Raw genomic sequence first — 14,167 nt, 5'->3', positions numbered from 1 at the left:
GCACCTGGCTAATTTTTTAATTTTTTTGTAGAGACAGGGTCTCACTCTGTTGCCTAGGCTGGGAGCCTGGCACTTTCTGTAGAGCAAGGAGTCACCCTATATTTCAGCTCATATGTTCAACTGTCTTCATTTCTCTTCCTTCACATACGCATTTTTCTTCAAATATTCTTGTTCAAATTTGAATTTGGCAATAGCCTGATTTGTAACAATTCTAGTACCTCAAAAAATACATCATTTGAGTAAGAAATAGAAAACTCAGTCTAATTGCCGAGATGGTGGTATAGATAATTGCCACATACGATAGAGTTCTAATTTCTTTTCTTTAACTTCATGTCAACATTAGCAATAAAAAGGATTTTCTCAAAAAAGACCGAAGCGTCTTACAAACTCAGGTTGTTCACCCTTATATCCTTGCTCTTTGGTTTTTTTCCACATATTCTCACCCAGCAGGAGAAAAGTAAGCCTAGTGAAGAGTGTTCCACTTTAGTTCCATTTTGCTTGGGAAAATGTAGAAAAGATGTTTTGAAAGCACAGGCTCTCACCTGAAACGCACAGCTGTGAAGGTGTAGTGTGGTCATGTGGGTTTTGACAGTTTGGGGCTGTGAGCAGGCAAGGGGATGGCGCAGGCGGCTCCAGGAGTGGGCAGGCGGAGGAGTGGACACAACCTTTGCATTTGGAACATGCCAGTTCCCAGCAGTGACTACTGCCCTCCTCCCAGCTCTGGCTTTATTTATTACTGTAACATATACATCTTGAAATGCCTTAAATAGACCTCTTTTTTAAAAAAAAAAAAATATAGGAGTAACAAATCTTTTCTGTATATTTTTTCCTGCATTTTTATTATTAAAATTTCCAAATACCACAAAACTCAAGAGTATATGAACTCCAGTGTCTTATCACCCAACTTCAATATCATCAACATTTGCCATACTTCAATGGAACAAATCTTACTATTTTTGCCTCTAATGAATTGTGCACCAGGTCTTATTGTGGGTGTAGTTTACAGGTGCACATTTTCTCATTGGTATCTGCTGGCACAAGGTACATGTGTTGTGGTTTGTAAAATAAGTGGATGGAGTTTTGAAATTTATAACAGCTCATGGCAAAGAGAATCCAAGCCTAAATGGATTCTTTATATCCTGGGGGGGAAAAAAAAGAAAGGCTCAAACATAAAACATTTCAAGAACTTTATTCTTTACAAATATATTCAGTCCAACTTCTGAATACCTAACACAACTTCATTATAGAACCAGTCAGTAAAAAATAAAGATGAAAAAGATAGACCCTCACCAAATATGAAAGCAACTTTGGAAAAGAAGGCAAATAAGCAGTAAGGAAAACTTTAAGGAGAAAAAGCAAGGCAGGAATCCTGCGAACTGTTAGAGAGGCTCAAGAAAGAAAACAGAATCACCAGAGTGGGATTGGGAGATTTGAGAGTCATTTTCAAAGTGACTCATCAGAAATCCAATTTTGGCAGCAGATGCTTATGGGAACTCATGTTAGAAATTCTGCAGGTTGTTGTTGTTTTTAACTTGTCTCATTTTTCAGTTGGAAGAGGCTGAAAAGTTTGCCAAAACTGTCGTTGATGTGGGAGAGAAAACGTCAGAGTTCAAGGCCAAAGGCTACTTAGCTCTGGGGCTCACGTACAGTCTGCAGGCCACTGACGGTGAGAGACGTCCCACCCCCACAGCTGCTGAGCTGCAGGGCTGGACTGCCTAAGTCTACACTGCAGGATTCCCACAGTCCCCTTCTGTCTCAGGAGGGTACAGAAGCTGGGGCATTCTGGTGTGCCGTCCGGTGGGGCCCCTGGTGCTGCTGTCCTCTTTGCTTGGTCTGATGGGAGAATGGGAGGGCAGAGAGGAAGGCCCTGTGCCAGGGCTCCCAGGCCTCATTTTCAGGTACATTATGCTGGTAGCGCACTGGGTACCTCACTGGGCTTTGAGGGATGATTCATCCACCTAGCCTTGCACCTGCCCCTGTCCCACCACTTGGTCTGGGCTGTCCTGTGTGAAGGGATGCTGGATCTTAGGTACAGGAATGTGGAAGAGTCAAGGCCAGACACTTCCAGGAAGCTTCCCTTGACTGGTCAGGAAATGCCCCTTCTCCATTTGCACATTTTAATTTTGTAGATACGTACATGTGCAGTGCAGCAGCTCACAAGACACCTAGGGGTCTTGGGCACAGTGATTTTGGACATGCTTAGAGTTCTGATGGATGGGATTCTAGCTAAGAAAAAATCTTGTATACTTAAGTTTTCAGTGATATTTGCAGAAAGTTTAACAAACTTTTCCTGAACTGTTACTATTCTTTTATCATGTTGTTAAATATAACACAAATGCAAAACAAAAATCTCAGAAACAAATGGATAATTTAATGAATTTGAATTAGTATAAGGCAAAATATCCTGTAGCCATTACCCTGCTGAGGAGCTAGAACCTTGCCAGCCCCCTGGGGAGCCCTCCGTGTGCCCCTCCCAATCACAAACTCCCTTCTCTCCCTTACGAGGAAATACTATCCTGGCTTTTATAATACTTCTTTTTTTTCTTTATGGTTTTGTTGTAACTTATTTTACAAATTACTCCAAATTCTTTTCTCTGCCCTAAAATATCAAAGGTCCTGGGGAAGTTGTGCATATTAATTACTGTTCAATATGGATTACTTGCTAATTTTCCATATACACATGATACATTGGCAATACCCAGCACGTAGCTTTTGATATAGTAGACTTTGAGTGAGGGGCAAATTTAACGCCACATGTTAACCCACGTAAATTCTTCAGACTCTACCCCTCATTACTCCTGCAACTTTGGGAGAGTTGCTTGACCCTGTGGGGCTTCCTCTTTCATTCTTGGGTCAGTTGGGTCCTTTCTGAGGTTCTCTCTAGCTGTGTCACTGCTGTTCTAAGTTAGCCATGGTCTCCAGACACATTGACCCCCTGGCAGCCTTTCACTGCTCTCAGTCTCATGCCAGGCTGGGAGGTGCCATGTTGGAGGCGTTAGGTAACGGCCTCTTGCAGCTCCAGCCATAAACAGTTTCCTCCAGGACTTTTTCTCTTGCCCTAGTAAAAAGTACCTTTTTCATTCCTAGCCAGGTTTAAGGGGCCATTTCTCACATGCTCTGCACAGGGGAAGTGTTGATTCACAGCAAGGTGGCCTCACGCTTTTGAGCTAATTTTCCATGATCAGTGTTGGGTTTGCCTACTCCATCCCTTGTGTTCACATGAAGGTGTTAAAGGTCCTGGCCATTTCCCAGTGTGAACCAAGCTGGCCTTTCAAGGCAGCAAGCTACTGTCGGTGGCCCAGGACTGCAGCTTCTCAGTGGCAGAAGGAACTCTGAAGGCAAGGCTGTCAAAATCAACACTGCTGGTGCTTGCATCCCTCCCACCCCATCCTCATAGAGCTTGTCGTTCCCCTGAGTTATATGCCTACACTTGAGAGGGCAGTCATGTTTCTTCTGGAGTTCCCAACTGGTCTTTTGCAAATGGCCCCCATATGCCTGGGAGTACCAAGAGTGACCACCCAACTCACACTGTCCCCTTGGCATTGTTCCACAGTCACACCCAATGAGTGCAGGCACCTCAGGGGTAGGGCTGGGCTCTGTTTCCTATCCTCTCCAGGGCCTGGTGCAGGACTGGGCACATAGGCACTCAGACATTGCTGCTTTTAATCCAGTTGAATGTACAGGTTTTGTGATGGGTTTTGTATTTGTCAAAACTCCCTGATCTCCCATGCCACTGACTAATTGAACCCTTTTCTTAGCTTCTTTGCGAGGGATGCAGGAGGTCCTACAGAGAAAGGCGCTTCTTGCATTTCAGAGGTGAGTGGGAGTTCATCTTTTCACTCGGCTGTACATAATGACACCAAAGTATGATGAGTATAAAAAGAAGAGATATTTATAAAGATTATGTAAACAGTGTTTTACCCCTGAGAGTCTTTCGTCCTGAGCACCGAACACACAGCATGCAAACCCTGCTACATCACTTGTTGCTGTGTCAATCTGCACTCTTAATCTGTTTATCCATTTGGGCACATTTTATTCATTCCTAATAAAGTGATTTCAGCTTGAAAAAGATAGATACTTTGTATGCCAAGGGAGATGAGTCTTTTATTAAAGACATTTGTCATCATCTAGAGAAGAGATTATTCTTTTCTAGCTTTTTTTTTTAAAAAAAAAAAAACATGTCAAACTGCAGGTTTTTGTATTAAGGAATGAGAAGGCCGATTTCAGGAAGTCTCTGAAATACTGAGTGAAGACAGTCAGCCGCAAACTCCCCGCCCCCACCTTGTTCCATAACACCTTGTGCTTCTCTCTGTCATTGTGCCTCTCAGGAAATTAGGAGAAGGCCTTGCAATTATAAAATGCTCGAGCGTCACAGCGTGCCTTCACATCCCTTATTTGATTTGTTGCTTACCACACACAAGTGAGGAAGACGGACAGGCAGTATGTCCCTTGCAGGTCAGGGACTGAGGCGCAGGAGTTACAGGAGCTGCCAGTCCCGCAGCTGTTGAAGTCTGTGCGGTCAGGGTCTCCTGACTCTAACCCAGTTTCTCCTGCCCCACCATACTACACTGCCCTCATTTGATTCTTATTACAGGTATAACCACAAAAATGAAATCGTCTGGAAGTATAGCCCCAAGATGTGAAATCTAGCATTGGTATTGATCCTGTCACTTTAAATATATCTGAGTTACACTGATTTCTTGGAACTGTATTAGAAACTTAGTTACGAATATTTCATGAGGCCTTCCAATACCTGACAAGCTTCGTTAGACTCTTTCCTTAGAACTGGGGCTGCCTACTGATTTATCATGGTGTCCGTATGCCTTTTTTCATGAAATCATGATCAGGGGTTTCAGTGAGTCTGAAACTCTTCCGTCTCATTTCTGTTTCCTAGCAGGCTTGCCGGTAGCTACTTCAGGTTGCCAGCCCCAGTCTGGGTATTGACAAAAAGTACCAACTGACATCTGCAAACAGATCTCCTGTCTCTGTGCTAAGCTTTTGTTGATGTTCTTCAGCACGGAGTGTGGAAAGCATTTCCATTTCAAATGATTTGGAGTTTTAAATTCTCCAGTCCTAGTTTGTAAAACCCACACATGGATGCTTAAGAAAGTGGTCATTACATCTGTTTCACTTTTCTTAAATCAGCACATCTTACTGGCTCTCTAAAAACAGCCACAGTGGTGGTCTGCCTTGAGCTGCCAGTATAACTTCATGTTATATAACAGCTGCTCCATTGGCCTGAATTCTTTTTTGTTCATCTTTTGCTTAAGTTTAAATTCAAAGAGATTTTTAAAATATTAGTTCATATGGGAATAAAGAGTAATAAAATCCCACTAACCTAACTGATGATATTGCAGAAGGCTAACCTAAATTAGAATTTGTGTGAAATATAGAATGTTTTTCATTTTATTTCAAGTACACATTAACTAGGACTATTCTAGTAAATTGCAATCCTAACAAAAATCTTTAAGGGAAAGATTTTAAGTAAGTGAAAATGATTTGTATTACTCCTTAAATGTAAATGGATAATTTAAAACTACTTTGATGAGAAGTACTTTCTCTACTACGTATTTTAAATATTCTCCCCACAATTCTGTTTATACTAATGTTTTGCATTTTTTGTTTAAAAAGAAAACACAATTCAAGAAGGGATGGGTTGCAGATATAGCACAAGAAAGTTAACTCTTAATTATGACTGCAACCAGAATTCAGACATATTTGTTCTCTAGTGGATCCAAAGAGGTGATTTTTGAGGACATCCAGGTTGGGTGGCTGCATCTGAATGTGAGACCCTCAGCTGTTCCTACACTCGTAAGCTCAACCCAAGCAGCTGAACCAATTCATTTGCCCTGTACAAAAGTATAGTGAAGAAGAACATAATATTGTTTGCAAAGCTTCTGAAGATGCTGAATTGATCTGAGTTGCTTCTTCTGCAAGCTCTCACATCCTACTGAGAAAAGCCATCCTGAAAACAGTTGAGAGCACCTTTCATTGCATGGCCCACAGTATGCATAAAGCCTGGTGCTCCAGGAGGCAGGGGTGGCATGGTAGTGTTTGTGTGTATCACTCACTGTGGCATAGGGTACACAATCTTGCTTCGTTTTCCCCTTTCTGTCCTAGCTTGAGTTTAAGTGTGGTATGATGTCTGCATATAGGGTGATCAGCCATCCCAATCTCTTGAGGACTGAGTGGTTTCCCAGAATATGGAACTTTCAGTGCTAAAATCAGGAACATCCTGGACAAACCAGGACAAGTTGGTCACCCTGTGTGTGTAACTAACAAGAGATTCCTGAGCAATAGATTTAACCAGGGTTTGCACTTTTTAAAAAACTTAATGCACGAATCCCATGGCCCCTGTAATCAGGACTGAAGGGAAATTCAAGGAGAATTGGCTAAACAAGGCAGCAAGGTTCTGGCTTTCTCTCATTTGCTGGCTGTTCTTGGACAAGAAGCTTAATAGTTGATAACTTCACAAATTGTAGTTATTATTGTTGCAAGATATGTGCCTTATGGACTAGGGTCAACATTGATTAGCCTTCTCTATATTCTTGGTTCAGCTCTAGAGAATATTGGAAATGGAATCTAGGAGAGCCCTGGGGTAGATGTCACAACATCCTTGGGTTCTAGCCAGGTGAGCTGGGAAGCCCATGTGATGCTTTCCAGTAGCAGCCCAGCATGCCTATCTCTGGGCACTGCTCCCACTGCACTGTAATGATGGTCATTCTGGGTCTCTCCCTCTGGGGCAGGGGTGGGAACTCATCAAGGAAAGGCACTAGCATGATTCATCTCCATGCTCCCCAGAAGTTAGCATAGGGCCTGGCATCACATTATAGATATTGCATAATGTGGATGGATGGATGGATGGATGGTGGATGGATGGGTAGGTGGATGGTGGATGGATGGATAGATGGATGGGTGGGTGGTTGGATGGGTGGATGGGTGGGTAAGTGGATGGATGGATGGATAGATGGATGGGTAGGTGGATGGGTGGGTGTGTGGATGCGTGGGTAAGTGGATAAAAGGATGAGTGGGCTCTTCTTCATGGGAGAGAAACTGAATTAATTATGTGGAGGTGCTTTGATAAGGGAAGCATTTTGTGAGCGTCCCTGTGGTGACATTTTTAGGTCTTTTAGGTATTTCTGAGCAGTCTAGCCAGGTGTTCAGTATACGGGCACGGAGTTTATGAGGCTGCTTTAGATTCATTTACAGAGTTCAGAAGGCTTGCAGTTTTTCTGATCGCTAATGTCCTCTCTCTCATCTACCTTGCCTGAGGATTTCTGTCCAGCGGGTTGCCTGTGGCATACCAAAGGGGCTTTCCCACAGGAAGCTTAGCTGCTGAAGTTGCTCCACAGGAAGCAAGTATTTTAGCATCTACTTGAGATCAACACAGGGAGCTTTTTCTTGTTTTGTTTGGCATTTTCCTTATTTCCTTTTTTCCTTCAGAGGGTAAAGTGGTCAGTTGAATTCATTAGCCAAATTGTAGAAATAAGGTTTTTAAAATGTGTATGTTTCAGTTGTGCCTCATTGGAAATTTGGCAGTTGAATATGCATCATTAGCCAAGTTGGAAATCCTTCAGATGTTGCCCTAATGTACTCCAGAAATACCAAGATCTCTAGCACTTCTGGTTTGTTCCTTTCACGGTGCTGTGGTTAACAGAGAAAAATCATTTGATGAGGCCAGCATGGGGCCTTTAGCCAGAACTATCTTTATGCACACCCTCAACTCAACAGATCATTGCCAGCTCTTCAGTTGGTTGGTATTGCATAGAGGCAACCATGACTTGATTTATTCGTGAAGAATATGATTTGAACTGAGAAAATTATAACTCTAAGAAGTTCTTTTTGAGGTTTGTGTAAACTTTATTATTTGTGAAAGAAGATAAATCTTAAAAGTTTCTTCATAAGTGTGTATTCTTTTTCCTGAATAATTATGAGAGAAACCATGATTTTTCAATCTCACTTTTATAAACACCAAAGAAAAATATTCTTTGATGTACAAATTCATAGAAAGCCAATATTTGTAAAATTATAAAAGCTGCTATATACTAAGTGGACCTTAGAAATAAGACATTTAGTAGCTGGGCGTGGTGGCTTATGCCTGTAATCCCAGCATTTTGGGAGGCCAAAGTGGGAGGATCGCTTGAGCCTAGTAGTTCCAGACTAGCCTGGATAGCAAGTTGAAACCCCGGGTCTACAAAAAATTCTATAAATTAGCTGGGCATAGGGAGCACGCCTGTGGTCCCAGCGCCTTGGGAGGCTGAGATGGGAGGATCGCTTGGGCCCTGGGAGATTGAGGCTGCAATGAGCAGTGATCATGCCACTGCACTTCAGCCTGGGTGATAGAGTAAGATCCTGTCTCAAAAAAAAGAAAAAAAGAAATAAGACATGTAAAAGGATAACACAGGCAATATCAGCTTCAGCCTCTTCAACTAAGCTAAGTCCTAAGGCTATGTCTTGAGGCCAAGTGAAGAGTCCCCTGGAATGGAAGTCTAGGTGCTTTGCTCCTAAGATTAATATAAGGACAGAGATTAGCTTTGCCTCAGCCTGGACCTGCACAGGAGCTACTACATTTGCATAAACAATGCCCTAAATTAGTGGACTTAGCATATTTTCTGGATGGCAAACACCTGGGAGGCTTGTTAGCTCCCTTCCCTGCAGCAGACAATCCAATTAAAAGGCCTTATTATTGTAGAAAGCCATCTTTGGCCTGTTTGCCACAGTTGAATCCATAATGATTTGGTTTTCTTTTTTATCTCGAATTTGTTTTCTGCTGGTAGAAGATCCTCCTTTAATCACAGAATGTTGACAGAACAGCATGAAGTTTTGTTTACTATCTGGGTCCCACCTAATTAGTCTGCTCCATGGTGCCTTTTAAAGAAAGTAGAAGTTTGTTTTTCTCTTCTCAGCAGACTGTTAAACACAGAATTATGTCTTGTACGTAGTCACATTTTGAGTTGCTTATGCTGAAATACAAATGACTTCCACATAGAAGCAGAGAAGACCACGTTTGCAATCAGCTAGGAGGCCAGTATGGTCCCTTCCCATCTGACGTCAAAGGCCAGTTCTTAAAACTGAGCCTAGTGTCTCACCACACTCTTACACATCACAGTTATCTGGAATAAATCAGTGAACGGCATGGAATTTTGTAGAAGCTTCAAAAGACTGAATGAGTGTCTTTCTCTTCCCTTTTTTCACCAAAAACCAAAACCTCATTTTATAAGCAAAGCTGGGTCTTTGATTTTCATATGGTTTCTCTGAAATCTAGAAATTTGGATAAAGTAGCATGAAGGAAGGCCAAGCCAAACTTAACCAAAGCAGCCATCGCCTTGCCAAGTGCACACATGGCTTCGCTGTGTCCCAGCATGACACAGAGACCCATCTGCTGGGGAGATCAGACCTCAGGGCCTATGGATTCTTCACCTCGAGGCCCTCCGCAAAGCCGCCAAGCTTCGGCTGCCATTTTAGATGGTAGACAAAACACAGAAACGCACTCCTGTTCTGTACCTTTATAAGTGGTAAGAGGGAAACTGTTTACATATGTAGGTGGACAAAGAAGAAGAGTTTAAATGAAGCATTACATAGTTAAATAAATATGGGGCCTTAGTATAAGAATGCAAATGTGGAGAAGACTTGTTTGATAGGGAAAGTAAAAATGGCCTCCTCTCCCATGTACTAATAGCCATAAATACTTTTTCAGGGCCCACAGCCTGTCACCCACAGATCACCAAGCAGCTTTCTACCTGGCTCTGCAGCTTGCCATCTCCAGACAGGTCAGTTTCTCTAATGTTTCCTATACTTGCTGCACTCTGTATCTTGATACAACTCCTTCAGCTCTTCAGTTTGAAGTGGTAGGTGATCTTCCTTTATTCCACTGAGGCTGACCTGGAGCCAGGAACCCTTCAGAGGTTTCAGCAAAGAGCCTGGTGTTTTGGTTGGTTTGAGCATCAGCTGTGAAGACACAGGAGTTCCAGGCTCTGCTATTGGACATTAAATCCACACAGCTGGAGGGCCCAAGCTAGGGTCAGATGGCAACCTGGGGAGCAGCACATGGCATATACCCTGATCCCAGGAGTCATCAAAGAGCCTCTGTCCCTTGCCAACAGGAACCAGGTAGCAGAACCCAGTGCTGAGCTGCATGGTGGAGATTTAGCCACTGATTGGGGTCTGGTTGTCATAAGGGTGTCATTGATTGGCAGGAAGATGCCAGCAGGCAGAGACAAAAGAACCAGGTCCTTTACAATATGTGGAAAACATGAACAGTTACACACCGTGGCTACTCGAAAAAGGGGACTTAACACTATCTCCTTGCGGGAGGGGCAAGTTTTGTCGGCCTTCATCTTCCCAAAGGCAGCTTTTAGATGCTGCCTCTGCCATTCCCAAAACCCTCCTATCCCCTCCCAGCTGTTCTGGGGTTGTTGGCCACATGCCTGCCCACCCACCAGGTGCAAGACACTGGTGGTAACCCCAGCACATTCCTGAGTGCTGACTGGGAGGGTGATTCAAAGGTCAGCTCTCCAGACATGCCATTTCCCTGGCAGGCCTGGGCTGAGGTATGCACCTGTCTTCCTGGTTGCTTGGGAATGGCATTGAGAAGTGGCTTCCGTTGGCAACCTAGGGACTGAGGAAACCAAGATACCTCCCCTGTAAAGGTCCTGTCACCTGGCTGTGGCTCACAGCTGGGCTTCTGCAGCAGGTGTGGGCATTGATTGACCATCTGATCTCTCCCCTATGCCGACAGCTTCTCTCACCTCCTCCGTGAAGCCTTGCTCCTGTAGCAGCCTGCACTTCTTCCTTTTGCCCAGCTTTCTTGTTCAGTATGTGTCTTTCTCACTGGACTGTAGGTTCCAGGAACCCGTGCCCGTCATTGTCATTGCTTTACCCTGGCACTTGGAATGCCACCTGACGTGTTCAGCACTCAGGAATACTCGCTAAATGAAGGAACCAGCTTTGAATTCCTTCAAGGCAGCTATCCCTTAAAGACATCATTTTGATCCCTGTATCAGTTTGTCCCTGGTTGCTCTGGTCATCCCTGCAAATCAACATCATGCCAGTGCTGTGCCTTTCGACCCACCCACCAATACCAGGTTGAATGCTGTTCACATAGTAGGTTGTCACCTGGGGAAGGATGAGTAAATGGAGCCTTGTGGGTGTGGCAGCAGCCTTTGTGGGCATGTAGTGTCAGAACACCAGAGCTCTGAGGGAGTGTTTCCCTGCTTCCCCAGGGGAGGGGGTTTGACCAGGAGGAGAGGATGGACAGGAATCACTCTATTGTCAGACACTCAATAGCAGGGTGACCTTGCCCAAGCCCTTTCACCTCCCGGGACTTCAGCTTCCTCCCTGTAACTGAGGATTGGGGTGAATGGTCTCCCTTCCAACTGTGAGAGCCGTGATTCTATGGTTCCAAAGCAGAAAGCCTCCACAGCCAGCAGTTACAACCTAAATCCATCAAGAAAAGAAGTTCATTGAGGAAAAGTAATTGGTTTGGGAAAGAGAAGTCATAGCCTTCTACTAAGGAGGGAGGTTATTGAGGGTTTGGGAAAAAGCAGGAGAGCTGAGAAGAGGCCCCACAGAGGACTGGAGTTGGAGCAAGACCGGAAGGCGTCTGTGGGATGGTTGTGCAAGAATGCTTCAGTCCAGAGCTCTATTTCGAAATCTAGCTTCGGGTTCTAATTCTCCCTGGTTACTGCCAAACCTGCATGGAATCCAGGGTGTCAAATACCCATTTTGTGTGCATTTTATCAACCCTTGTGCTTGGATGATTTTGAAGAAAGTCTTGAACAGCTGTTGCATTTAAAGGTTCAGGATGTGTCTGGTCCTACATGAATTTGGACACATCTGCTTTGCATGTGGCATTGCAATTTGTTTCTCAGATCAACTTATTTTGGGTTGTAGTTTGGAAAGGTGTGGGGCCTTTGTTGTTTACTTTTTTGGTGTTTTTCCTTGATGTCTAATGGAGGTCCAAGACAAAGGAACCTGAAAAGAATCACAAGCCTCTGATCACTCGGAAAGCTCTGTTAAAGGTTTTATAACTTATTAAGCACTTTAATTTCAGTAATACTTGAAAAAAATGAGAACGGTTCAGCTAAGGCAGTTTAATTCCACTAAAAACTGACACTTTGTATGTGTCTCCACTTAGAGCAAAATCATCTTGGGCATAATCAAAAGTAGATCAGTTTTGTGGAAAGAATGAGAAAGTGTTTACTCAGGGAGAAGGGAAAGACCTGGAGCAGTATTGGCAGCTATGTAGAGAAACAGGGTCTCCTGTATCACTCTGTCAGTCAGAATGTCTCTTAAAGGTGGCTTCTGCTTTCATGTTTGTGGTTAATATCCTGGGGCTGCCATAAAGATTTGGCTTAAAATGTGAATGAGGCACAATGTGAAACAACTCGATATTTGAAGAGAATCAGACATTGAAAAGATGGCTTCTTTCGCGTGTGTGTGTGTGCGCGTGTGTGTGTGTAAAACCTTTTTTGGTTTTGTTTTAAACCAGATCCCAGAGGCTCTGGGGTATGTCCGCCAAGCTCTTCAGCTTCAAGGTGACGATGCCAACTCCCTGCACCTCCTTGCCCTCCTGCTGTCAGCACAGAAGCATTACCATGACGCTCTGAACATCATCGACATGGCCCTGAGCGAATACCCAGAAAATTTCATGTAAGTGATCCTGGGCTTCGCTTTTCCCTTACTCAGAAGTTATTAAATTTACTTCTTTCCCTGCCTTCTCTCCAATCTGTCTAAGTCCCTCACGGGCACCCTGGCAGTCAATAATATAAAATCCCCTTTACTGTTATTTTTTCCTGATATTAAAAACAAACTTAGGGCTGGGCGCCGTGGCTCACATCTGTAATCCCAGCACTCTGGGAGGCCGAGGTGGGTGGATCACCTGAGATCAGGAGTTTGAGACCAGCCTGGACCATATGGTGCAGCCCTGTTTCTACTGAAAATATAAAATTTAGCTGGGTGTGGTGGCGGGCGCCTGTAATCCTAGCTCCTTGGGAGGCTGAGGCAGGAGAATTGCTTGAACCTGGGAGGCAGAGGTTGTAGTCAGCTGAGATTGTACCCCTGCACTGCATTCCAGCCTGGGCGACAGAGCGAGATTCCGTCTCAAAAAACAAACAAACAAACAAAAACTTAGGCTGTTAGGTCATCCTTATTTATTTAAAATACTTTATCCACTCTTTCCCAATGTGTACCATTGGAGCACATGAGACAATTTTAGATGGACTGTGGATGAACATTTTTAATAGTTATACATTCCTTTTTTTTTTGAGACGGAATATCACTCTGTTGTCTAGTCTGTAGTGCAGTGGCATGGTCTCGGCTCACTGCAACCCCCACTTCCCGGGTTTAAACAATTCTCCTGTCTCAGCTTCCCTAGTAGCTGGGACTACAGGCGCCTGCCACCACACCCAGCTAAATTTTTGTATTTTTAGTAGAGATGGGGTTTCACCATGTTGGTCAGGCTGGCCTTGAACTCCTGACCTTACGATCTGCCCTCCTCGGTCTCCCAAAGTGCTGGGATTACAGGCATGAGCCACTGTGCCTGGCCTAGTTACACATTCTTAAATGTACATTAGAATGTAGTGATTTGATGAAAATTATTGCTCAGGGGACTATTAAGAATTTTCCAAGTCAATTTAAAGAAAAATATTAAGTAACTTCTGCCAGATATACTTGGATATAGCAGAAGTGATGTTAAACTCCAGTGGGTGAAAGCTGGGAAACAGGGCTTTATAGCTTGTTTGTCCTGAGTTACTGAGGGCTTCCACTAGCTCTCGGTGATTCTCCTATTTTAGGCGACTTTGATTAAGATACCTTCCCTCTCTGTGTCTTAGTTTTATTCTCTAGGAAATGGAAGTTCTTAAACAATCAATATTATACATAACCTAAGAACTATCACTGTAAACTGTCATATGCTAGAATCATCTACCTACCTTCTTATCTTTCCTCTGAATCACTGTAATCCATTTCCTGCTGGTTAGGCTTTGTTGAGAAGGACTTTGTCTTTTGGGCTACTGGGTTACCATTTCATCCTCAGCAGCAGTAGCTTAGTAACCAGTACACAATGGCCAGAAATAGTAAACGTTCCTGCACACTGGAAGGTTCTGATTGTCTACAGAGTTGCAGGGTCAGTAATGGGGCAGGGACTGCTTGGGGTTGGGGAGAAGGG

The 14,167-nt window shown here is 43.7% G+C and overlaps 1 protein-coding gene and 1 long non-coding RNA gene across 13 annotated transcripts in view; one reads left to right on the top strand and one right to left on the bottom strand.

Moving 5' to 3' along the window:
• Positions 1-14,167, top strand: part of TTC7B (tetratricopeptide repeat domain 7B) — a 297,044-nt gene that overhangs the window by 162,003 nt on the left and 120,874 nt on the right. For all 11 annotated transcript variants that reach the window (XR_010137010.1, XM_054530407.2, XM_063715700.1 and 8 more), the window contains exons 12-15: positions 1,549-1,666; positions 3,759-3,816; positions 9,698-9,770; positions 12,491-12,651. Coding sequence is in view for 10 of the 11 variants with exons in the window: in XM_054530407.2 (XP_054386382.1) it covers positions 1,549-1,666; positions 3,759-3,816; positions 9,698-9,770; positions 12,491-12,651 (410 nt within the window). In the remaining variant the exon portion in view is untranslated. The remainder of the gene's footprint in view (positions 1-1,548; positions 1,667-3,758; positions 3,817-9,697; positions 9,771-12,490; positions 12,652-14,167) is intronic.
• Positions 9,493-14,109, bottom strand: LOC129049815 (uncharacterized). Of its 2 annotated transcripts, none has more exons than XR_008513173.2 (3): positions 13,932-14,109; positions 10,660-11,973; positions 9,493-9,948 (listed from the first exon to the last, which is right to left on the bottom strand). It is a non-coding gene; the product is annotated as an uncharacterized LOC129049815 (long non-coding RNA). The 2 variants fall into 2 exon arrangements; XR_008513172.2 differs by having other exon boundaries at positions 10,749-11,973.

Source organism: Pongo abelii, chromosome 15 (genome assembly GCF_028885655.2).
Source record: "Pongo abelii isolate AG06213 chromosome 15, NHGRI_mPonAbe1-v2.0_pri, whole genome shotgun sequence".
NCBI lineage: Eukaryota > Metazoa > Chordata > Mammalia > Primates > Hominidae > Pongo > Pongo abelii.
This window is presented reverse-complemented; position numbering and strand designations above follow the sequence as displayed.